The following is a 23,659-nucleotide window of genomic DNA, read 5'->3' as shown; positions in this document are numbered from 1 at the left end:
GGAGGCATGAGGGCTGCCCGAAGCCCGTAGAGCTGGGGCAGCTCGGCTCTTAAACAGAGCCGAAGAGTCAGAGGAGGAGCAGAGCCGCCATTTTCCCGGACATGTTCGGCTTTTTGGCAATTCCCCCCGGACGGGGGTTTGAGTGCCGAAAAGCCGGACATGTCTGGGAAAAAGAGGACGTATGGTAACCCTAAGTATCTAGGGGTTTTGTTTCAATAACGCAATGCAAAACCAGCTCGAACCCCCACCCAGTGACCTGGGACAATTACATACCACTTCCCCTCTCGCAAGCATGGAGTCTGAGTGTAGCAAAAGCCTTTTAATAAAGGAGGGAAACAATGCGGCATTATGTTGGGGAAACACCACAAACAGGATTCATAACACAAACCATGAGCAAAAGACCCACCTCCAAGTAAGTTTGGCAGTGTCCTTTTCCCCTCAGGGTCTTAAGTCCAATCACCCCAAAGTCCAACAACCCCAAAGTCTCTGTCCCTGGTCAGTGCCGCCCCAGAGTTCAAAAGTTTATCTGCAGAGTTTTACCCCCCCAGCCTGGGCGGAAACGGGGGGGGGGGGCACACAGGATGTTAAGGGGCACCTTACGTGGTCCGAGGCCAACTGCCCCACCTCTCCATGGAGTTCTGCTGCAGCCTTTACCACGAATGGCTCCGCTCTACCAGCCGTGCCACGCCGCTCCACTCTACTCCTCCAGCCGTCCCCGCAAACTGCTCCACTCTGCTCCCCGTTCCGTGGGCCACTCCAACTGCCCCACAAACTGCTCAGCTCTGCCAGCCACTCCACTCCACCTGCCGTCCCATGAACTGCTTCAGCTGCCCCCGAAAATGGCTCAGCTCCGCTCTGCTCGCTATTCCATGGGCCGCTCCAACCGTCCTACAAACTGCTCGGCTCTGCCAGCTGCTTAACAATATATCTTCAGGCTCCCCCACTGGTTAATACAGCACTCAGTGATCTCAGCTCAGCAATTTTAGCTCTTTTAGTGATTTCAGCTCTTAGTGATTTCAGCTTGTAGTAGGTGAGCCCCAGTGCTGGTGCACCATTGGCCCAAAGTGAATTCAGTTCAACAACTTCTAGCTAGACTCCTAATGGAAGCAAACTTAGCTCTGCTATTCAACAGTGGAGAGAGGGGGTAATGCAACTGGTGTTCCAGGCCCCCAAAAGGGGGCCCATACCATCAGGTACACATACCTATCCCCAGCCTCTCTCAATTCACTGGGTTTTGTAACCCATGCCTCTTGTCTAACAAGTGCTACTTAAAAAGAAGAGGAGTACTTGTGGCACCTTAGAGGGTACTCCTCTTCTTTTTGCAGATACAGACTAACACGGCTGCTACTCTGGAAAGTGCTACTTAGTTACTGGTGAGTCCCTCTGTCATACAACAGTTCCACTGGCCTTGATTCACAGAATCAGGGTAACAACACTTTATTCTTCCTGCCCCAATAACAGAGAATCTGGGGATCCCACACCAGCCAAAGTAACCACTTTCAGTTGTTGTCCGAGGCTAGGCGGGTGGGTGTGCCTATGCAAACAAGATCAGCCCCTGAAAAGAAAGTAGTTCTTTTCAACTCTCACCATAATTCACCACCAGATGTCAGGGTAGAGCTTATCCTGACTCTGCTTACACCAGCAAACCCTCCTGGAGGAGATGCAGCTTAGACTGGCAGAGAGGGCTCCTGCCAGTACAGTTTATACCAATTGCCCAGGCAAAATAAGCTCTCCAAGGAGAAGGACGGGCATAGCTGGTGCTGAACTAGGGATATGTCTACACTACAAAATTAGGTTGATTTTATAGAAGTCGATTTTTAGAAATCGATTTTATACAGTCGATTGCATATGTCCCCACTAAGCACATTAAGTCGGCAGAGTGCGTCCTCACTACCATGGCTAGCATTGACTTACAGAGCGGTGCACTGTGGATAGCTATCCCACAGTTCCCGCAGTCTCTGCCACCCATTGGAATTCTGGGTTAAGCTCCCAATACCCGATGGGGCAAAAATATTATTGTGGGTGGTTTTGGGTACATGTCATCATTCGCCCCTCCCTCCATGAAAGCAATGGCAGACAATTGTTTTGTGCCTTTTTTCGAGGGTTACCCGTGCAGATGCCATACCATGGCAAGCATGGAGCCTGCTCAGCTCACCGTCACCGCTGCTGTTGTGGGCGATTCTACTGTGGGGGCTGCTGTGATCCAAGTAGCCAATGCAATCATTGACATTCTGTTATTAAGGGTAGTGACTCTGGGAAATGTGAGGGCCTTTTTAGATTTTAGGTGCATCATATTCCTGTCTTTTGTCGCTGGTGAAGAAGTCTTGCAGCCGTACATTCCAGTCCGATCGGTGCTGTAACACCCCATAGCACTTCTGTGGTTGACACATGTAACAGCTCCAGGGCTCTTGCTCTTTTGCCTTGGCCGAGATACCTTGCCCTACCCGGACCTCCAACCATTCAACGCAGAAGGACCTTCAGCAGCTGGCATTGCTACACCGCAGCAGCTCCTTGCCTTTGCAGCAGACGGTGCAGTAGGACTGGGTACCATCCTTGTCGGACATGTAGCTTGGCCGGGGGTTCTGGGAACATCTTTCCCTGCCTGGCTCCTAGCAACCTCCAGGGCACAGTGTATGGCTCCACCACTTCCCCTGCAACTCTGCTCTCCTGCTCCCCAGTGACAAGCTCGGCGGATCTGTTCTGGTCCTCCTGGGTGCCTTCGCAGCAGACGGTGCAGTAGGACTGGTACCCGTCCTCGTCGGACATGTAGCTTGGCCGGGGGTTCTGGGAACATCTTCTCTGCCCGGCTCCTAGCAAACTCCAGGGCATGGTGTACGGCTCCACCACTTCCCATGGCTCCCATGGCTCATGAAGCCTGGACAGTAGTAAGGAGCAATTCAAGTATAGGCTGAGCAAGTGCAAAATGGTGGTAGAATGTGCCTTTGGATGTTTAAAAGCTCACTGGCGCTGTTAGTCAGGCCTCAGCGCAACCAACATTCCCATTGTTATTGCTGCTTGCTGTACCTGTGACTGTGTAAGGGGGAGACGTTTATGGCGGGGTGGGAGGTTGAGGCAAATCGCCTGGCGTCTGATTATGAGCAGCCAGGCACCAGGGTGTTTAGGAGAGCACAGCAAGGCGCGCTGCGCATCAGAAAGGCTTTCAAAACCAGTTTCATGACTGGCCAGGCTTTGGTGTGACAGTTGTGTGTGTTTCTCCTTGATGCAAACCCGCCCCCTTTGTTGATTTTAATTCCCTGTAAGCCAACCACCCTCCCCCCTTCAAAATAAACCATGCATTCTTGAAACCATGCATTCTTTCTTTATTAATTAAAAAAAATGAGATAACGGACAATGGGGTGGGGTGGGGTGGGGGAGGAGGGAAGTTCAAGGCCACATTGCTTATTGTAGCCACACTAAAAATCAAACTGTTTGAATGACAGCCTTCTGTTGCTTGGGCCATCCTCTTGAGTGGAGTGGCTGGGTGCCCGGAGCCTCCCCCCTCTGCGTTCTTGGGCGTCTGGGTGAGGAGGCTATGGAACATGGGGAGGAGAGTAGGCGGTTATACAGTGGATGCAGCGGGGGTCTGTGCTCTTGTTGGCTTTCCTGCAGCTCCAACAGAAGCTTCATCATGTCCATTTGCTCCCCCAACAGACGCTTCATCATGTCCGTTTGCTCCCCCATTAGCCTCAGCATCGCGTCCTGCCTCCGCTCTTCACACTCACTTAATCCTTTCCTGGCCTCTGCCACTGAATGCCTCCATGCATTAAGCTGTGCCCTATCAGTGCGGGAGGACTGCATGAGCTCAGCAAACATGTCATCGCAAGTGCTTTTTTTTTTGCCTTCTAATCTGCGATAACCTGAGGGACGGAGATGATAGGGGGAGCATAGAAACATTCTATGCTCTATGATTCTGGGGGGACTGCATGGTCACCTGTGCTGCTGAGTTCGCCATGCTGACCAAACAGGAAATGAAATTCAAATGTTTCCAGGGCTTTTCCTGTGTACCTGGCTAGTGCATCGGAGTTCAAAGTGCTGTCCAGAGCGCTCACAATGGAGCACTCTGGGATAGATCCCGGAGGCCAATACCGTCGATTTCCGTCCAAATTCGACCCAGTAAGGTTGATTTTAGCACTACTCCCCTCAACGGGGAGGAGTACAGAAGTCGATTTTAAGAGCTCTTTAGGTCGACGGAACGGGATTGGTTGTGTGGACGTGGTCATTTCTAAATCGACCTAATGCAGCTAAATTCGACCCAACCCCGTAGTGTAGACCAGGGCTAGGGCTAGTGGGGCATGGAAATGCCAGGCAACATGCCTAAGTCGGCAGAACGCCTTGGCCTGGAATCTCTTTGGGGTTCTGCCTAGCGTGGCAGGGCCCCCCAGTTAGCAGGGAGGGCCCAGGGAGGTGCCCATTCATGTGCGTCGGTGACGGCCTCACTAGGAGCACTGTGCAGCCGGCCTGGCTCTGGGGGAGGGAGCCGCCAGCCACTCTGGCTCGCACATCGGCCACATGGTGAAAGGGTCAAGGCCAGTCGCCGGGGGCAGGTAGCGCGGGCCAGGAGCATCCTTGCTGGGCCCCTCGGTGTTCGGCCAGCACCTTGGCTGAGGGACGTCAAGGCGGCTGTGCCAATGTGTCCGGAGCTATGGAGGGAGGAGTGGGCTTGGTTCCCCAGAGCCTGACGGGGGCTTGCTGGTGTCCTCCCCACCCCACCTTGCCCAGCCTCTCCCATGCTCCCCTTAACTCCCATCTCACCTGGCCTGCCCCCAGCCTGGCTTTCCCAGTGCCCCCCAACTCTCATTCCACCCAGCTTCCCCTGTCGCCTGCCAACCCTCGCCCCCTCCACCCTCTCCAGTCCCCCTGCTCCTTTCAGCCCCCACCTTGCCTGGCCTCCTCCTTTGCCCCCTACCTTCCATCCCACCCAGTCTCCCCAGCGGCCCATGCCCCCCAACCCCCACCTCACTCAGACTTCTCATTGTCCCCCAACCTTCACCCCACATGGCCTCCACAGTGCCCCCCGGCCTCCCCAACCCCCACTATAGCTAGCTTTCCAGTGCCTCCCAAGTCCCAAACCATCTGGCCTCCCCCATCCCCTATTCCCTCTCAGATCCCTTCCCCATCCAGCCTCCCCTCTGCTCCCCAACCCTCACCCCCCTGGCCTCCATGTGACAAAGTGGGAATTTTCTGTAATATTTTTTCTGATGCTAATGCGTGCCTTAGTTTCCCCCAGTACTTTGCAGTGCAGGAGGGTTAACTCTGCTCCTGGGGCAGCGCAGGAGAGATGTGGGGAGATGGGGGTGTCACCTCGCTGCCTGACTTGTTAGAGGACTGGCTGAAATTGACCTGAATCAATGGAGGATCCAGAAAGACGATGGTAGCCCCTAGCACTGAACAGCTGACACCCCACAATGCACTGGGCCCTGCAGAGTGGGCAGGTCTCTGCCCAGGGGTCTGGCTCAGCTGGACTCGCTGGGCAGAGCTCAGGGCATGAAGCAGCAAGGTTGGAGCCCAGGGGCTCACTCCAGGAGGTAGTGAGGCCGCGTGGCCTCCCCTTGCAGAAGAGTGGGACCCCGCGCGGGGGGGAGGTCTGGCCCACTGAAGAAGTGGATCCTCCAAGGGACTGTTTAAAAGCTGGGGATTAGCACCGATCTTGTGGCTCTGTGACACCTCCCCCACCCCATTCGGGGGGATGCCCCTGATCCCCCCATCCCCACCTCCCCACCTCCCCTGGCCTCCCCAGCCTGTCCTGCTCCAGGACCCGCATCCCCCACTCCCCGGTGGGGTAACACTCTTGGGCAGGTCAAAGGTCTCTGGGGATTTTATTTTCGTGCTCTGGCTGTGGGGGCTCCCTAGGAGCAGAGCAGCTGGCGGGCCTCCTCCAGGTTGCTGCGGGGGTGCATGCGGTGGCGGCGCAGGCGCTGCACACTGGCATCCACGTGGAAGCCCGTCTGCTTGTCACGGATGGAGGTGTGCAGGTGCCGCTGGGTGGCCTGCATCTGCTGCACGTTGGCCGCCGCCTTCTGCATGGAGCGCTCCAGCAGCACACTGCCCTGGGGGAGGGACAGGCGGACAGGGAACACTGTCACCTCACTGCAGCCACGTGAGGTACCCCAGCCTAGCTACACCTCACCCCTAACAACCTGGTGAAGTCACCCCTCCTCCAGCAACATCGTCATCTCCCTGCAGCAGGGGGAGGTACCCCCGCCTAGCTACATCTCACCCCTAGCAGCCAGGCAAAGTCACCCCTCCTCCAGCAACACCATCACCTCCCCGTAGCAGGGTGAGGTACCCCTGCCAAGCAATGCTGTCACCCCTACAGCCATCACAGCCAGGCAAGGTATCCCTACTCAGCAACACCATCATTCCCTACAGCTGGGCAAGATATCCCCATCCAGTAACTCCATATAGCTGGGCAAGGTACCCCCAACTAGTAACACCATCACTCCTGAAAGCCCCCTCAGCTGTGCAAGGTTCCCTTGCCCAGAAAAACCATTACCCCCATAGCCATCCCAGCAATTCAAGGTATCCCCATCCAGCAACACCTTCACCCTCATACAACTGGGCAAAGTACTCCTGCTCAGAAAGACCATCACCCCCTATAGCCATCTCAGCCATGCAAAGTACCCCCATCCAGCAACACCGTCACCACTCTACAGCCATCACAACCAGGCAAGGTACCCCCAGATGGGCAACAATGCCTCTCCCTGCAGCCGTACCAGTGGGTGCGACCACTGGAAATTACCTGGGTGAGGATCTGGGCCTCAGGCAGTTGGGTGCCCACATGGCGCTGGTACACCCGCACCAAGGGCCGAGTCAGCTTCTCCCGTGCCTCCAGGTACTGGCTGGACTCAGGGCCCTAGAACAATGTAGCAGGGGTCAGAGCAGGGCAGCCTCACCTGGAGGATCCCCCTCCAGCCCCAGTCGGTCCCTTCTTCCCCTGCCCATCCCCCGGGTGCCCCCAGCCGGTCCCTTCTTCCTCTGCCCATTCCCCGGGTGCCCCCAGCTGGTCCTTTCTTCCTCTCTGTCCATCCCCTGGGTGCCCCAGCTATTCCCTTCTTCCCTGCCCGCCCCCCCAGCAAAGTGTCACTCCCTGCCTGCCCCCAGCTGGTCCCCTGGTAAGGATAAGGCCTTTGTCTGTAGCCATATTGCAAGTCCTAAAGCCTAAGGCCTTCCTTTGCACCCAGATTAAAAGAGCCGCAGCCATTAGCTGAGAAGCAGGAAGTCACATCCTCACATTCCATCTAAATTACATTAAAACAATGTAATATCAGGCTGTTAAGAAGGAGACCCTGTCCAAATGGCACCCACTATCACCAGATAAAGAAACAGATCTTAAGATGGTTAAAGAAAACTTAGTTTGACAGCATTGTGTCTGTCAAGAAATCACTTCTCAATAGTTGCGGTTGTGAAATCCTCATTTCTTTATTGTTTTGTCATTATGGTCCCCACTTCCCTGTTGTTTGTCTGTATGATCTCTGTCTGGTTCTTTAATTGTTTCTGTCTGTTACATAATTAATTTTGCTAAGTGTAAATTAATTAAGGTGGTGAGGTAGGATTGTTACAATAAAATTGTAAATAAAATAAAAAAAAATTGTTACAATATGTTAGCATTGGTTAGTAAAATTTTAGTAAAATGATTGGTTAAAGTACAGCTAAGCAGGCTTCAAGTTTCACTGTATAAACTGGGGTCCAAAAGGAAGTTTTTTGGGAACCAGCTCCAGGACACAGCCCCAAGAACAGAGCTGCCAGACCTCAACACCCTGCCAATGACACCATGCAGAACCTGGAGTCCCCCAGATGATCTGATCCTGACGGGCCATCAAGAAAAGTTCATCTTATTGGCAGTGGTGAGCATTGTGTGTGTGGTGTGTGCATTCTGGTTTTTAGTGATTGTTAATAAATAGAGGTTACGTAGGATATTACTGTGCAGGGCTCTTTCACTGGTAAAAGATCCCGTAAACTCCTCAAAAGATTAAGCCCTGAGTCCACAGGGAAAGGATGTTTGCCTGGAGCCCATGGAGGGGTAAAGTTAGGTGCCTTTTGCCTGGAGCCCTAGGAACTGGGAAAGGGTTGGGGTGCCTAAATAAAGAGGGTTAAGCCTTGAGCCCTAGGAACTGGGTAAAGGTGGGTGCCCTAGAGTGTGTGAGTGACAGAGAATTTTAGTGGGTAACACCCCTGCCCGCCCCCCAGCAGTGTCACTCCCCGCCTGCCCACAGCTGGTCCCTGCCTGCCCTCCCAGCACCGGGTCATCCCCCGCAACCCCTTCCGCCCCCACTCACCATGGTCATGCCCTGGGTGATGCCCAGCTCCCCGTGGAAGCGCTGGCAGCGGTTCAGGGTGCTGCGCATGCCCCCCAAAGCCATGTAGAGACGATCCTGGCCGGGGAGGGAGCACAGGATGAGGTGTGGGGGACACATTGGGTCCCCGCAGGGATGGGTCACCCAACCCCTCAACCCCCAGGTTTGGGGACCACACCAGAGACCTTCCTCCTAGCCTGTAGGTGGGGCCTGAGCCCCCCATGGCCTCCCAATGGGGGTGGGGCACAATCAGTCCTTTAGTGTGCCATCCCCTGCCCCAGCAGTGTGGATCTGGGCCTGTGGGTCTGATATAGGGATGGGGGCATGAGGGCAGTGTGGGGTAGGGGCTGTGGGGCTGCTATAGAGCTGCTTATGGGGATGGGGGGAGTGTGAGACAGGGATTGTGAGGCTGGTATAGAGCTGGGAAGATGAGGGGAGCCTGAGGCAGAGGCTGTGGGGCTGGTATAGAGCTGGGGAGCATGGGGGAGCGTGGGGCAGGGGCTGTGGGTCGGGGATGGGGATGGGGTAACATGGGGCAGGGGCTGTGGGGGTCTGAGGGGGGGGATGGGGAGAGCATGGGGCAGGGGTGTGGGTCTGGGAGGGGGATGGGGGAAGCATGAGGCAGGGGCTGTGGGTCTGGTATAGAACTGGGGGATGGGGGGAACATGGGGCAGGTGCTGCGGGGCTGGTATAGAACTGGGGACATGGGAGAGTGTGTGGCAGGGACTGTGGGTCTAGTATAGAGCTGGGGGGATGGGGGAGTATGGGGCAGGGGCTATAGGTCTGGTATGGGGGGCAGTGTAGGGGGGCAGGAGGAGGGGTCTGTGGGGGGGGCAGCGTGTGGGGGCACTGCATGCAGGGGACAGGGCTGGCGTTCCATGGGGGGCAGCGTGCGAGGGGCAGGGGAATGGGTTCCGAGATGGGCAGCATGCAGGGGGCAGAGGGAGGGGTTCCATGGGGGACAGTGTGGGGGGGGCAGGAGGAGGGGTGAGGTTCCGTGGGGTGCAACGTGTGGGGGACACAGGCAGGGGGAGGGGTTCTGTGGGGGACAGCGTGCGGGGGGGCAGGGAAAGTGTTCCATGGGGGTCAGTGTGCGGGGGGACAAAGGCAGGGGGAGGGGTTCTGTGGGAGACAGAGGGAGTGGTTCCGTGGTGGCAGTGTGCAGGGGGCCGAGGAAAGGGTGGGGTTACGTGGGGGGTAGCATGTGGGGGGCAGGCGTTCCATGGGGCACAGGGGGCAGGGGTTCCGTGGGGGGCAGCTTGTGGGGGGGCAGGGAGCATGCCTCCCCCCCCATACCTTGAGCACCAGGGTCTCATCCATCTTGCGCTGCAGGCTGCCATCTAAGGCCTCCTGGGCCTGGTGGCGCGAGGCCGTGGCCTGGGCTGTGGCTGCCCTGAGCGTGGCCAGCACCTCCTTGGAGCGCAGGGTCAGGCACCGTGCCTCCTCAATGGCCGCCGCGCACTCTGGAGGGACATGGGATCAGAACTGCCTCAGTGAGGCTGGGCTCAAAAGTGGGGCGCAATCAAGGTACTCATGGGCTGTGGGGGGCTGAGTGGAGTGGGGGTCCCTGGGGGCACACAGGGGATGAGGGAGCTCTTGGGGGGCTGAGTGGGGGGTTGAGTGGGGTGGGGGTCCCTGGGAGTATGCATGGGCTGAGGGGGGCTGAGTGAAGGGTGGTCTCCAGGGGTACACAGAGTCTCTGGAGGATCTGCGGGGGGGAGGGGGGGAGGTCCCTGGGATGGGGTGGGGCCAGGCCATACCTGGTGTGTAGGGCCCAACGGGGCTGGGCTCGTGAGCGGGGGCTAATGGTGGTACACAGGGGCTGAGGGGGGCTCTTGGAGGGCTATGGAGGGTCCCTGGGGTGGGGCGGGCCAGGCCATACCTGGCGTGTACGGCCCGACAGGGCTGGGCTCCGGGGTGGGGTTCCTCATTACGAAGGGGGACGGGGGACGACTCAGGCTGAGCCAGGACTCGCGCTCGGCTTCCAGCAGCACCATGCGCAGCGGCTGCCCCAACAGCTCCAGCACCTGTCCCCGCTCCTGGCACAGCATGCCCAGGGTTTGCTGGCACTTGCCCAACGCCTGGCATGGGAGACATGGGTCAGTGTGTTCCCCACACCCTCAAACCCCCACACCCGCCCAGCGCCTGGCATGGGGAACAGGGGTCAGTGTGTCCCCCACACCCCTCACTCCCCACATCCGCCCAGGGCCTGGCACAGGAAACACAGGTCAGTGTGCCCCCCACACCTGCCCAGTTTCTGCCAGAGAGCACGCCAGTGTGAGTGCCCAGCTCAGACACAGCTGCGGGCAGAGGGACCAATCTCTGCAGCACCTCTCTCGGCACGAGACTGTGGAGGGCCCAGCAGGGCAAGGGGAAAGCCATGGGAAGGGGGGTGGAACCTGGGCAGGGAGGGGTGGAAGGAGAGACGTGGGGCAATCCCTGGGATGGAGCAGGGTCCGGGGGCGAGGCGCCCTGACCGCAGGGCAGGCTGGCGACTGGTAGGCAAAGAGCATGGCGAGGGACAGAGCAGGGGACTCAAGACAGGCCAGCAGGGGATGGCCCGAGGGGGTGCAGGTTGGCTGAGCTGCTCCCTTTGGGATGGGATTTGGTGGGGGATGCCAGGGCAGCCCAGTGAGAGGGGCAAACGGGGAGACACCGGCAGGGAGCTGGCACATCAGGTGCCCAGGGGAGGGGCCAGTGCCCAGGCTACGATGGGAAGATGCACCAGTGGGTAGCATGGGCAGGGTAGACAGCCCCAACCTCTCACTACGGGGTTCCCAGGCTGCGGCCCAGAGGGGGGTGGGCTCCCTGCCAGCCACCAGGGAGATGACAGTACTCATGGGCCTGACGTAGTGGGCTAAGGGCTGCTGGCGTCCCGCTAAGAAGAGTCCCCAGCTCCAGCACCTGGCCCAGTGCCCCAGGGGGTCCAGAGTGGGACATTGGACTGTGGGTTGCTGGGCTTTTCGGTGCCTGGGATGGAGTGCTGAGTACACTGCGGAGCCCAAGCCCCTGTCAGCAGGGGGCCCGGCAGAAAAAGGAGCTGGTAGCCCAGCCCCAAGGGGGCATGCTGGCAGGGATGGCAACCCCCCAACACACCTGCCCACCCCACTGCCAGATCGACCAGGCAGTGCCCAGCACCTGCCCTGACATCTAGTTGCTGTCTAGGCCTTTGGCCCCTGTCCCGGCCCCACCTTGAGGTGCGCCTCCGACATGTCCATGTCCCCCTGCAGCTCCACCTTCAGCCTCTGCAGCTCCTTGTGTTCCCACCGCAGCAGTGCGTCCACTTGGTCTGGGGCCTGCACCGCGGGGGGGACGAGCAGAGACGGGGGCAGAGTGAACGCTTAGCCCCCGGCAATGCCAGCCATTGCAGGCTTGGTGCTGGCTGCACTGGGGGGATCTGGGCTGGGAGCAGGGCTGTGGGTGTGTGGTAGGGATATGGGGCAGGGGGTGGATATGTGTGGGGGTACCATCTGCTCTGTGGGGGGGCGGTGTCCATGGGTGGCTGTGCTGCGGGGGGTTACTGTGAGGGATATGGGGTACGGGGACGATGGGGAACATCAGGGGACTCTCATCTGCTCAGTGGGGGCTGTGCTGGGAGGGGATGTGGGGTGCATGGGAGGGATATGGGGTCCATGGGGCTCTCACCTGCTCTGTGTGGAGGTGTTGTCGGTGCCCGTGACAGGTTGTGATGGGGGGTGATGGGGCATAGTGGGTGGATAAAGAGTGTGTGGTGAAATATGGGGGACTTCTCACTAGTTTGGTGGGGGATTGGTCCCGGTGCCTGGCCATGCTGGGAGGTGGTGGGGCACAGCGGGAGATATGCAACATAGTGGTTTCTGGGGCATGGGGGGGCATAGGGGGTGGGGGGGCTTTCACTGGCACAGTGTGGAGCTGATGCCTGCACCTAGCCCAGTGGGTATGATATGGGGCACAGGGGGCTCTCACCTGCTCAGTGGGGGGGGCGGGGGGGCGGGCCAGTGCCAGCACCTGGCCATGCTGGGGGAGTGGCATGGCTTGGGGGATTACAGGGTGTATCGGGGATATGGGCCATGGGGGGATGTCACCCGCTGATGCCTGTGTCTGGGTGCGCTGGGGGAACATGGAGTGCTGGGGCTATGGGGCACGGGAGGGATACAGGGCAGGATATGGAGTCTGGGGGGAATGGGGAGTGGTGAGATATGAGGTGGGGGCTGTCACCTGCTCAGTGAGGGTGGGGGTGTCAATGTCAGCATCTGGCCATACTGGGGGGTGATGGGCACAAGGGGGGGATATTGGGTGTGGGTGGATCTGGGATCTGGGGAGGCTCTCACCTGCTTGGTGGGGAACCGGTGCCCATGTCTGGGCATGAAGGGGGGGATATGGGGCGTGGATAAGGGGTGCGGAGAATATGGGGCACAGGGGATATGGAGCATATGGGGATACAAGTTATTGGAACTCCCACCTGCCTCATGGGGGGCTGGTGCCCCTGCCTGGGTGTGCTGGGGGGTTACAGGATACGGGGGATATAGGGTGCAGGGGTATAGAGGGCACAGGGGAAATGGGGTGCGGGGTATATAGGGTGGGGGCTCTCACCTGCTTGGCTGGGGACTGGTGCCCACACCTGGCCATGCTGGGGGGTTACGGGACACGGGGGATACAGGGCGCGAGGGGATAGAGGGCACAGGGGATACGGGGCAATAGAGGGTACAGACAGGGAAATGGTGTGCGGGGAGATACAAGGCGTGGGGTCTCACCTGCTCGGCTGGGGGCCGGTGCTCGCGCACCAGGGCACTCTGCTGGTTGGTGAGCAGCGCAGTGCGCACCTTGGCGAGGGCAGCATCGAGGCGCTGGCGTGCTAGGTTGAGGCGCTTGGCCTGCTCATTGAGCTCGGTGAGCGCCTGGCGCAGCCGGCTGACCACCAGGCGCACGGCACTGGCGTAGCGGGCAGCCAGCCCGTTGCTCTGGCTGGCGCAGTGGTCCCGGAAGCAGGGCAGGGGCAGCTGGCTCACCCAGGGTGGGGGCTTCATCTTGCTCTTCCACAGCGTGATGCCTGGCCCCTCGGGCGGCTTCTCCAGCGTCTCACCAGCCGCCGTCACGTCCAGCTTGAAGCGCCAGCCCTGCAGCCGTGTGCGGCGCTCGTAGGGTGTCTCCTGGGGCTGGCCTGAGGGGTGCGGTGGGCGCCACTGTGCCACCGCCTCCCGCCAGCAGCGCCCCCGCAGCTGCTGCGCCGCCCGCACCGTGGCCTTGGCCTCATTGCGCCAGGCCTCCGGGCCCGCCCGGCCCCGCAGCAGCTCAGCGGGGGGCCCCATGGCCGAGCTGGGGGGAAAAGAGGGGTCAGCACCTCCTGGCTTGAGGGACCCCCTCTGACACAGACAGCCAGGGTCCTGAGCCCCGCCCCCTAACCCCTTCAAGGTGCCTTCTGGCCTGAGACCACCCAACTCAGGGTTACTCCAGCCCCACGGCGTGTGAATGGGTCTGACACAGGGCAGGGGATACTGGGCTGCCTAGGCCTATGGGTCAGATTCAGGGGCCAGGGAGAGATGGGGGGATAAGGGGGCTGGCTACCTGGTGGGTCAGATCTGGGGGCAGGGAGGGGTGGGGGGAATAGGGGACTGGCTGGCCGCTGGGTCAGACCTCGGGGGCAGGGAGGGGCTGGGGACTAGGGGTCTGGCTGCTCCATGGTCAGAGCAGGGAGAGGTGAGGGCTAGGGGTCTGGCTGTCCCATGGATCAGAGCTGGGGGTAGGAATGGGCAGGGGGCTGGAGGGTTGGCGGGCCTGTGGTCAGGGCAGGGAGAGGTGGGAGAGGTTGGGGGATAGGGGCTGGCTGCCCCATGGTGGCTCTCCCTGCCTGCGAGGTGCTTTCCTGCCTGATGTGGGATCAGGCTGAACCGGGTTCCCTGTGCCCCACGGGTGGATGCCCCAGTGCCGGTGGCGCTGCCAGATCCCGAGGGCTCCTCCAGGGCACCCGCCTCCCTCCTCGCCTGCACCGCCTATCAGGGTTTGTGCCTCACCGTGGAGACGGTTGCCACGGCAGCGGGCACTCGCCTCACAATGCCCCTGTTCCATGCGGTTGTATGTGGGGGGATCCGTCTCATGTGGTCTGGAGGGAAAAGGGGGGTGCCATGGGGGGATCAAACCCTCTGAGCCAGCGGGGAGCAGATGGATAGGATTTTGCCCAGTACTGGACCCGGTCCTGGTCGGGGAGCAGCGGGGCTGGGCAGTGTCTCTCCAGGGCAAGGGGTTGGAGTGACACCATAGTGCGGGTAAGGGTCTCACTACTGCTGCCAGCGGGGGGAGAGCTCCCGTGCACACAGTGCACAAGCGAGGACAGCCTGGGCTACCCTCCCCTAGTGCCCATAGCTGGGGAGAGCAGGACTAGGGGGCAGAGAGCAATGCACTCTGGGAAGGGGGCTCCCACCGCCTGGCCAGATGGGAGGCAGGAGGCCAGAGCCTGGTGCTTGGAGGACCAGGGCTGGAGGATGCCCTGCTTGCCGCCAACGCCAGGCCCGGGCACACCATCACTGTGACATGCGGCCGTGCAGACCCTCCATAGCAGGACCAGGTGCCGTGACCCAGGGGTTGGTCATGGCATTTGGGGCAAGTTGTGAGCCTGAACTGGGCCTGCTAGGGGTGGGCAGGAGAACAGCCCCTGGAGGTGACACACCCGCCCCCTTCTGCCAGCCCATCCCCCACTGCTGGTGATGCCTCCGCCCGCACAACCCCGCCCTGATGGGATATGTTTAGGGATTATTGCGGGGCCGTTCTTCGGCCTGTCGTTCAGACTGGATCATGGGCACAGAGATCCCTTCTGGCCTGGGAATCTCTGTACCTATGACAGCCCTATGCTACCCTTCCACCTGGCCGTGCAGGCCCAGGTCCGAGCTTTCTCCCTGGGTCTGCCTGTTCCACCCTGAGTCTCATCCTGGCTCCCTTCCCCACCAGGTCCCCATCATCCCCGCGGTGAGGTCATCGTGCCACAACTTCTTCAGCAAGAGGTTCACAGTGGGGGAGGAGGGCTGGAACCCTGGGATCAACCCCCTCCCATGTGGGGGCCCTACAGCCCCCCCCCCCCCGCATCCCTGGCTCGCCTCTCCCCATCTCTCCCTCAGGGGAATGCACTGTCCAGATCCTCCTACAGATGCCAACACAGGGGCTGGGCCCAGATGCCATCACTGAGCTCATAGAGTGCGCACAGGAGCCATGCTCATCATCTTCCAGGAGATATCGGGGGGGGGGGAGAGAGGGGGGAATCAAGGGAAAAGAGGGCACCAAAGAGTGACACTCCTCCCTGACCCCAGCACCAGTCACTGACCTCCCCCGGCCTGGGCCCCAGCACCAGAGAAAATAATATCCTCCCAACATGAGGTGACTTCCTCCCCAGAGTGAAAGGAATTACAGTATTCTCCAAGCTTGCAAATTCCTTTAGCCAAAGAAAGTGTTCAGCTGACTCCATTTCTCACAGCCTCTGGGAGATTTTGCTTTCGAAGATGACCTTTTGGAGTTACCGGGTACCTGAAATTTTCCCAAGGAAGATGGCAGAACTGTTAACCAATACAAACTGAGTTGTAGTTTTCATGGACAATATTTTGATATATGGGTTTGCAATGGAAGAAGACCATGAAACTCTCAATGAAGTTCTAACCCTAACCAGTCAGTCCGGATGGAAGCTAAACAAGGAAAAGTGCATTTTTTGCCTATCCTGAACTGAGATTGTGGGACAGGCAATAAACAAAGATGGACTCAGTTCTAGCCCTGAGAAAGTTAAAGCAATCCGAGAATTGAATGCCTCAATGAACGCATCAAAACTGAGATGTACTGGGGATGGTAAATTACCTTGATTGATACTTACCAGACCTTTCTATAGTGACAAACCCACTCAGTGTTTTTAGAGTATGCGCAACCTGCCTCAGGCAGCACGTGACCAGGGTTCATCACTGAATTTGTTCCGTTGGTTGGATCATTAGCTTCCCTGGCTCGGGCTGGGTACTGACAGGGAGCGTGACATGAACACTGATCCATGCCTCCCCCCCATTGAATGAGCTGTTAACGTCCAACACTTCTTGGCTATGGGGGCCAAATGAAGCCATTGCCTTCAAATAGGTAAAAGAAATTATCTCAACCCATCCAGTTCTCAAGTACTACAATGTGAACAGACCCACCAGGGTCAATGTGGACGCAAGAAGCTATGGCCTGGGTGATATATTGTTGCAACAATACGGATCTTAGCAGAAGCCAGCTGCATTTGGTTCTCACATGCTCACAGCAGCAGAAATGTGTATGCACTGGTTGAAAAGGAGTGCCTGGCACACATATGGGCTAGTGAGAACTTTTACAGATATCTGTGTGGGTTGGATTCGTTCACACTGATAACAGACCATAAACTGCTTGTAACCCACATCAACAGAACAGACCTGGATCAAGCACCCTGAGATGCCAATGTCTGTTGTGAAGGTTAATGAGATTTAACCCAATTGCTAATTAAGTTCCTGGGAAGAATCTGGTGGTAGCAGACACCCTGTCATGGAACCCAGCATCACACTCAATTACCTGTGAGCTCGAAGATGACGTAAAAGCATATGTGGAGGCTGTGGACACATACAGAGCAGAGTCAGAAAAGAGACTGCACCAGCTCCAAAAAGCAACTTTGAGAGACACACAACTTCAGGAAGTTCTAAGTTATCCTAGGGGCGGCTGGCCCAAGTATCGACAGGACACTAAGGAAGTGACAAGAGACTACTTTGCGGTGCATGGACAATTAAGCGAGTCAAATGAACTCACTATTAAAGGCAATTGCATTGTGATTCCAAATGAAATGAGAGGACAAATCCTAAACCTCATCTCTGAAGGACATCAAGTATTGACTGTGAACAGGCCAACCAGTCGGCAGGGTGGCCAGGCACCAGCAAGGACATATGCAATGAAGTATCTATATGTGAACATTGCAGAACTAACAGACCAACACAACACCTCTACCAGCCAGGCCTTGGAAAAGATTGGCTGCAGATTTATGCAGATTCAGAGGACCTGGTTGGCATGGACTATTTTTCCAGGTATATAGAAATAATGTACTTGAAAGTCACATCAGGTTACAGTGTTATCAGGAAACTGAAGTATGCTTTTGCTCAGTTCGGTGTTCCAGAACATCTAATGATAGACAACTGACCACAATTCACTGCAGCAGAATTCAAGTAATTCCAAATGAAATAGGATTTTGATCACATTACTAGCAGCCTAGATTACCCACAAGTGAGTGGAGAGGCTGAGCGAAATGTACAGACAAGCAAGAAAATCCGATAGCAGGAAGATCCATTCCTTGCTCTCCAGAGCTACAGATCAACACCAACAGCAGCTACTGGATGCAGTCCAGCACAACTCATGATGGGAAGACAACTCAGTTCTTTTCCAAAGTCAGGACAGTAGTTCTATCTCGAAAGTGGCCAGAGATGAAGAGAGAAGCCAAATCGGATAAAAAGGCTAAAGAATTTTTGAACACTTTTACAGCAGACATCACTCAGTTAGAGAACTGTCGGCTCTGGACTGTGTTGGTGTCAAACAGGATGGAGAACTCCAGTTTCATGAAGAAAAAGAATTCAATGCCCAGATCGTATGTGATCGAGACTGACAGGGTGAGTTCAATAGGAACCATCGACATCTACAGTGTATACCTCAGAAAGAACAATTGGCAGAACAAACTCTACACACTAGAAGAGAGACACTCAAGGTTTCCAGACCGACCACAGCCATTCATTGCCACCAGTGGACAAGCAGATCATAGAATCATAGAATATCAGGGTTGGAAGGGACCTCAAGAGGTCATCTAGTCCAACCCCCTTCTCAAAGCAGGACCAATTCCCAACTAAATCATCCCAGCCAGGGCTTTGTCAAGCCGGGCCTTAAAAACCTCCAAGGAAGGAGACTCCGCCACCTCCCTAGGTAACGCATTCCAGTGTTTCACCACCCTCCTAGTGAAATAGTGTTTCCTAATATCCAACCTGGACCTCCCACACTGCAACTTGAGACCATTGCTCCTTGTTCTGTCATCTGCCACCACTGAGAACAGCCGAGCTCCATCCTCTTTGGAACCCCCCTTCAGGTAGTTGAAGGCTGCTATCAAATCCCCCCTCATTCTTCTCTTCTGAAGACTAAACAATCCCAGTTCCCTCAGCCTCTCCTCATAAGTCATGTGCTCCAGACCCCCAATCATTTTTGTTGCCCTCCGTTGGACTCTTTCCAATTTTTCCACATCCTTCTTGTAGTGTGGGGCCCAAAACTGGACACAGTATTCCAGATGAGGCCTCACCAATGTCGAATAAAGGGGAACGATCACGTTCCTCGATCTGCTGGCAATGCCCCTACTTATACAGCCCAAAATGCCATTAGCCTTCTTGGCAACAAGAGCACACTGTTGACTCATATCCAGCTTCTCATCCACTATAACCCCTAGGTCCTTTTCTGCAGAACTGCTACCTAGCCATTCGGTCCCTAGTCTGTAGCATGGGATTCTTCCGTCCTAAGTGTAGGACTCTGCACTTGTCCTTGCTGAACCTCATCAGGTTTTTTTTGGCCCAATCCTCTAATTTGTCTAGGTCCCTCTGTATCCGATCCCTACCCTCCAGCGTATCTACCATGCCTCCTAGTTTAGTGTCATCTGCAAACTTGCTGAGAGTGCAGTCCACACCATCCTCCAGATCATTAATAAAGATATTAAACAAAACTGGCCCCAGGACCGACCCTTGGGGCACTCCGCTTGAAACCGGCTGCCAACTACCCGTTGAGCCCGATGATCTAGCCAGCTTTCTATCCACCTTACAGTCCATTCATCCAGCCCATACTTCTTTAACTTGGCGGCAAGAATACTGTGGGAGACCGTATCAAAAGCTTTGCTAAAGTCAAGGAATAACACATCCACTGCTTTCCCCTCATCCACAGAGCCAGTTATCTCATCATAGAAGGCAATTAGGTTAGTCAGGCGCGACTTCCCCTTCATGAATCCATGCTGACTGTTCCTGATAACTTTCCTCTCCTCTAAATGTTTCATAATTGATTCCTTGAGGATCCATGATTTTTCCAGGGACTGAGGTGAGGTTGACTGGCCTGTAGTTCCCCGGATCCTCCTTCTTCCCTTTTTAAAAGATGGGCACTACATTAGCCTTTTTCCAGTCATCTGGGACCTCCCCCGATCACCATGAGTTTTCAAAAATAATGGCTAATGGCTCTGCAATCTCACCCGCCAACTCCTTTAGCACCCTCGGATGCAGCGCATCCGGCCCCATGGACTTGTGCACGTCCAGTTTTTCTAAATAGTCCCGAACCACTTCTTTCTCCAGAGAGGGCTGGCCACCTTCTCCCCATACTGTACTGCCCAGTGCAGCAATCTGGGAGCTGACCTTGTTCGTGAAGACAGAGGCAAAAAAATCATTGAGTACATTAGCTTTTTCCACATCCTCGGTCACTAGGTTGCCTCCCTCATTCAGTAAGGGGCCCACACTTTCCTTGATTTTCTTCTTGTTGCTAACATACCTGAAGAAACCCTTCTTGTTACTCTTAACATCTCTTGCTAACTGCAACTCCAAGTGTGATTTGGCCTTCCTGATTTCACTCCTGCATGCCTGAGCAATATTTTTATACTCTTCCCTGGTCATTTGTCCAATCTTCCACTTCTTGTAAGCTTCTTTTTTGCGTTTAAGATCAGCAAGGATTTCACTGTTTAGCCAAGCTGGTCGCCTGCCATATTTACTATTCTTTCTACACATCGGGATGGTTTGTTCCTGCAACCGCAATAAGGATTCTTTAAAATACAACCAGCTCTCCTGGACCCCTTTGCCCTTCATGTTATTCTCCCAGGGGATCCTGCCCATCTGTTCCCTGAGGGAGTCAAAGTCTGCTTTTCTGAAGTCCAGGGTCCGTATTTTGCTGCTCTCCTTTCTTCCTTGTGTCAGGATACTGAACTCAACCATCTCATGGTCACTGCCTCCCAGGTTCCCATCCACTTTTGCTTCCCCTACTAATTCTTCCCTGTTTGTGAGCAGCAGGTCAAGAAAAGCTCTGCCCCAGTTGGTTCCTCCAGCACTTGCACCAGGAAATTGTCCCCTACACGTTCCAAAAACTTCCTGGATTGTCTGTGCACCGCTGTATTGCTCTCCCAGCAGATATCAGAGTGATTAAAGTCTCCCATGAGAACCAGGGCCTGCGATCTAGCAACTTCTGCTGGTTGCCAGAAGAAAGCCTCGTCCACCTCATCCCCCTGGTCTGGTGGTCTATAGCAGACTCCAACCACGACATCACCCTTGTTGCTCACACTTCTCAACTTTATCCAGAGACTCTCAGGTTTTTCTGCAGTTTCATACCGGAGCTCTGAGCAGTCATACTCCTCTCTTACATACAACGCAACTCCCCCACCTTTTCTGCCCTGCCTGTCCTTCCTGAACAGTTTATATCCATCCATAACAGTACTCCAGTCATGTGAGTTATCCCACCAAGTCTCTGTTATTCCAATCGCATCATAGTTCCCTGACTGTGCCAGGACTTCCAGTTCTCCCTGCTTGTTTCCCAGGCTTCTTGCATTTGTGTATAGGCACTTAAGATAACTCATCCATCGTCCCTCTTTCTCAGCATGAGACAGGAGTCCTCCCCTCTTGCGCTCTCCTTGTGCTTGTGCTTCCTCCCAGGATCCCATTTCCCCACTTACCTCAGGGCTTTGGTCTCCTTCCCCCGGTGAACCTAGTTTAAAGCCCTCCTCACTAGGTTAGCCAGCCTGCTGGCGAAGATGCTCTTCCCTCTCTTCGTTAGGTGGAGCCCGTCTCTGCCTAGCACTCCTCCTTCTTGGAACACCATCCCGTGGTCGAAGAATCCAAAGCCTTCTCTCCGACACCACCTGCATAGCCATTCGTTGACTTCCACAATTCGACGGTCTCTACCCCAGCCTTTTCCTTGCACAGGGAGGATGGACGAGAACACCACTTGCGCCTCAAACTCCTTTATCCTTCTTCCCAGAGCCACGTAGTCTTCAGTGATCCACTCAAGGTCATTCTTGGCAGTATCATTGGTGCCCACGTGGAGAAGCAGGAAGGGGTAGCAATTCGAGGGCTTGATGAGTCTCGGCAGTCTCTCCGTCACATCGTGTATCCTAGCTCCTGGCAAGCAGCAGACTTCTCGGTTTTCCCGGTCGGGGCGGCAGATAGATGACTCAGTCCCCCTGAGGAGGGAGTCCCCGACCCACCACCACCCTCCTCCTCCTCTTGGGAGTGGTGGTCGTGGAACCCCCATCCCTAGGACAGTGCATCTTTTGCCTTCCAATCGGTGGAGTCTCCTTCTGCTCCCTTCCCTCAGATGGGTCATCTAGTCCACTCTCCGCATTAGTACCTGTAGAGAGAACATGGAAATGATTGCTCACCTGTATCTCCATTGCTGGTGCATGGACGCTCCTCTTTCTCCTTCTGGAGGTCACATGCTGCCAAACCTCTTCACAATCCTTCTGTCCCTGCTGCGCCTGCTCTGAATCTTCAGAACATTGTGGCCGTAGAAGCATCTCCTGACGTCTGTCCAGGAAATCTTCATTTTCCCTTATGCTACGCAGAGTCGATACTCATTTCTCCAGCCCTCGAACCTTCTTTTCCAATGTGGATGACTAAGCTGTTATGTGTTTGGGATGTGTAATTAGAAAGCCAGTACGATTCAGAGATATTTAACTGACTATTCACTACTGAACTTCAAAGACAATGTGATAGTGTCAATAGTGTATGGTAGGAATGTAAAACGTAAAGACAGAGATGTATTGGAATGCTAAAAATGTATTACACTTCTCAGCTACTAGGTGTCGCTGTGTGCAACATACCTTTTTTACGTTCACCTCAGCCTCACCTGGCAGACCATTAAAGGATCTTATGGCGGACACATCTCTAGTGTGTCTCTCGGAGCCCTGGTCTACAGTATGAGTTTAGGTCGTATTTAGCAGCGTTAGATCGATTTAACCCTGCACCCGTCCACACGACAAAGCCATTTTTGTTGACTTAAAGGGCTCTTAAAATAGATTTCAGTACTCCTACCCGACAAGGGGATTAGCCCTCAAATCGACCTCGCTGGGTCGAATTTGGGGTAGCGTGGACGCAATTCGACGGTATTGGCCTCTGGGAGCTATCCCAGAGTGCTCCATTGTGACCGCTCTGGACAGCACTCTCAACTCCGATGCACTGGCCAGGTAGACAGGAAAAGCCTCATGAACTTTTGAATTTAATTTCCTGTTTGCCCAGCATTATGAGCTGATCAGCACAGGTGACCATGCAGAGCTCATCAGCAGAGGTGACCATGCAGTCCCAGAATCACAAAAGAGCTCCAGCATGGACCGAACGGGAGGTACTGGATCTGATCGCTGTATGGGGAGACGAATCCATGCTATCCGAACTCCGTTCCAAAAGATGAAATGCCGGAATATTTGAAAAAATCTCTAAGGCACGAAGGACAGAGGTTATAACAGGGACCCGCAGCAGTGCCGCGTGAAATTTAAGGAGCTCAGGCAAGCCTACCAAAAAACCAGAGAGGCAAACGGCCACTCCAGGGCAGAGCCCCAGACATGCCGCTTCTATGATGAGCTGCATGCCATTCTAGGGGGTGCCCCTATAACTACCCCCCCCCATACGTGGACTCTGTCAATGGACTCTCATGCAACAGGGATGCGGATTTAGGCAACGAGGAAGAGGAGAAGGAGGACAACATTGAGGTTAGTTCACAGCAAGGAAGCGGAGAAAATGTTTTCCCCGACAGCCAGGAACTGTTTATCACCCTGGACCCAGTACCCTCCCAACCCACCCAAGGCGGGCTCACGGACCTTGAAGGCAGCGAAGGCACCTCTGGTGAGTGTACCTTTGTAAGTATTGTACATGGTTTAAAAGCAAGTGTGTTTAATGATTAATTTACCCTGAAGACTTGGGATGCATTCGCGGCCAGTACAGCTACTGGAAATGTCTGTTAACATGTATGGGGATGGAGTGGAAATCCTCCAGGGACATCTCAATGAAGCTCTCCTGGATGTACTTCCAAAGCCTTTGCAAAAGGTTTCTGGGGAGGGCAGCCTTATTCCGTCCGCCATGGAAGGACACTTTACCACGCCAGGCCAGTAGCACGTAGTCTGGAATCATTGCATAACAAAGCATGGCAGCGTATGGTCCCGGTGTTTGCTGGCATTCAAGCAACATCCGTTCTTTATCTCTCTGTGTTATCCTCAGGAGAGTGATATCATTCATGGTCACCTGGTTGAAATAGGGGAATTTTATTAAGGGGACATTCAGAGGTGGCCGTTCCTGCTGGGCTGTTTGCCTGTGGCTGAACAGAAATCATCCCCGCTGTGCGCTATGCGGTGGGGGGGGGGGGAGAGGTGAAGCGATCATCCC

General features: G+C 55.7%; 1 protein-coding gene across 1 annotated transcript; it reads right to left on the bottom strand.

Annotated features, from left to right (window-relative positions):
- Positions 1–5,846: 5,846 nt before the first annotated feature.
- CCDC105 (coiled-coil domain containing 105) lies at positions 5,847–13,582 on the bottom strand. Its single transcript, XM_034789345.1, has 7 exons — positions 13,028–13,582; positions 11,486–11,590; positions 10,177–10,375; positions 9,591–9,757; positions 8,277–8,372; positions 6,740–6,853; positions 5,847–6,047 (listed from the first exon to the last, which is right to left on the bottom strand). Exons 1-7 carry the CDS (start codon positions 13,580–13,582, stop codon positions 5,847–5,849), a joined length of 1,437 nt encoding a protein of 478 aa, XP_034645236.1.
- Positions 13,583–23,659: the final 10,077 nt, after the last annotated feature.

Source organism: Trachemys scripta, chromosome 14, assembly GCF_013100865.1.
Source record: "Trachemys scripta elegans isolate TJP31775 chromosome 14, CAS_Tse_1.0, whole genome shotgun sequence".
NCBI classification, from domain to species: Eukaryota; Metazoa; Chordata; order Testudines; family Emydidae; genus Trachemys; species Trachemys scripta.
Note: the sequence above shows the minus strand (reverse complement) of the source record. Positions and strands in the feature narration are given on the sequence as shown.